Source organism: Talpa europaea (genome assembly GCF_964194135.1).
Source record: "Talpa europaea genome assembly, chromosome: 1".
Classification (NCBI taxonomy): domain Eukaryota; kingdom Metazoa; phylum Chordata; class Mammalia; order Eulipotyphla; family Talpidae; genus Talpa; species Talpa europaea.
The window spans coordinates 32,132,238-32,133,664 of NC_140073.1; the positions used below are offsets into that span (position 1 = coordinate 32,132,238).

The window sequence follows — 1,427 nt, forward strand, 5'->3', positions numbered from 1 at the left end:
TTCAACTGAGACTTCCAATAAACAAAGTGATATATCAGGACTTTGAGCAAGATCTGTCTAAATGTCAAGGCTGAGAGATGGAGAAAAAGTTATAAGCAAAATTCCAGTGAGGGTGAATCAGCCTGTTCTCTTGCAAAGAAGAAACAAACAAAAGTCCTGTAGAGCACATATTTACAGGCTGGGAATGGTAACAAGGAGTCTGAATAAACAAAGAAAACAGCACATTGTTTCATAAGCATGGACTAAATGATATTCGCATTTCTTTCAACAGGCATCATTCACAGAGACGGAGGTTGCAAACCACACTGGTGTGACAGAGTTCATCCTCTTGGGGTTAACAAAGGACCCTGCAATTTCTGCCATTTTATTTGTGTTATTTCTAGCAATCTATACTGGTACTTTGGTAGGCAACATTAGCATAATCGCATTAATAAGAACCTGTTCCCAGCTCCACACACCCATGTACCTCTTCCTCAGCCATTTGGCTTTTGTAGATCTTGGGTTTTCCACTTCAGTCACACCTTTAATGCTTACAGGATTCCTTGGATATGGAATGACACTCCCTCGTGCTAACTGTGAATCCCAGCTTTGTTCTGTGATCTCATTTGGTTCAACTGAGTGCTTCCTTCTGGCTGTCATGGCCTATGATCGCTACATGGCCATCTGCTCTCCCCTGCTCTACCAAACCAAGATGTCCCCCAGAGTCTGCAACCTCTTAGTGGGAGCTTCCTACTTTTGTGGGTTTGGGAATGGTGGGACATATACTGTCCTGGCAGCAATTCTGTCTTTTTGTGGCCCAAATGAGGTAGACCATTTTTTCTGTGATTTTGCCCCTCTAGTGAAACTTTCTTGTTCTGATGTCTCCATCATACAAATTATCTCCTCCATCTTTGCTGCATTAGTCATTTTGTCTACAGTATTAATCATCTCTCTCTCTTACATCTTCATCCTCACCACCATCCTGAAGATGCGCTCCACAGAAGGACGACACAAGGCTTTATCCACATGCACCTCACACCTTACAGCTGTCACTCTCTACTATGGAACCATTATCTTCATATATGTCTTGCCCAAATCTGTCTACACAACTCACCAGAACAAAATCGTATCTGTGTTCTATACGGTAGTAATTCCCATGTTGAACCCCCTGATTTACAGTCTGAGGAACAAAGATGTCAAGGAGGCTTTGAGAAAGGCAACTGTCAGAATATATTCTTAGTATCCTTCTTTTTATTGCAGTTAGGAACTACCAAAGCTTACTCCTTTTACTAATATCATCGTTCTTCTAATTCACTCTTTTAAACACTAATAAACCAATGGGCAGATTCTTGGATTCAGTTATAGTGGTGACAATAATTAACAATATTTTTAAACACCTATAGGTGCCAAACACTCTATTTACCAAACAATAAATCTCACTTACCGTG

General features: G+C 40.7%; 1 protein-coding gene across 1 annotated transcript; it reads left to right on the forward strand.

The window, feature by feature from the left end:
* Window positions 1-295: 295 nt before the first annotated feature.
* Window positions 296-1,219, forward strand: LOC311177258 (olfactory receptor 5P1-like; the record flags this gene model as incomplete). The annotated part of the gene is made up of 1 exon (XM_084243117.1): window positions 296-1,219. The coding sequence occupies exon 1, from the start codon at window positions 461-463 to the stop codon at window positions 1,217-1,219; it is 759 nt and encodes a 252-aa protein (XP_084099243.1). The 5' UTR covers window positions 296-460.
* Window positions 1,220-1,427: the final 208 nt, after the last annotated feature.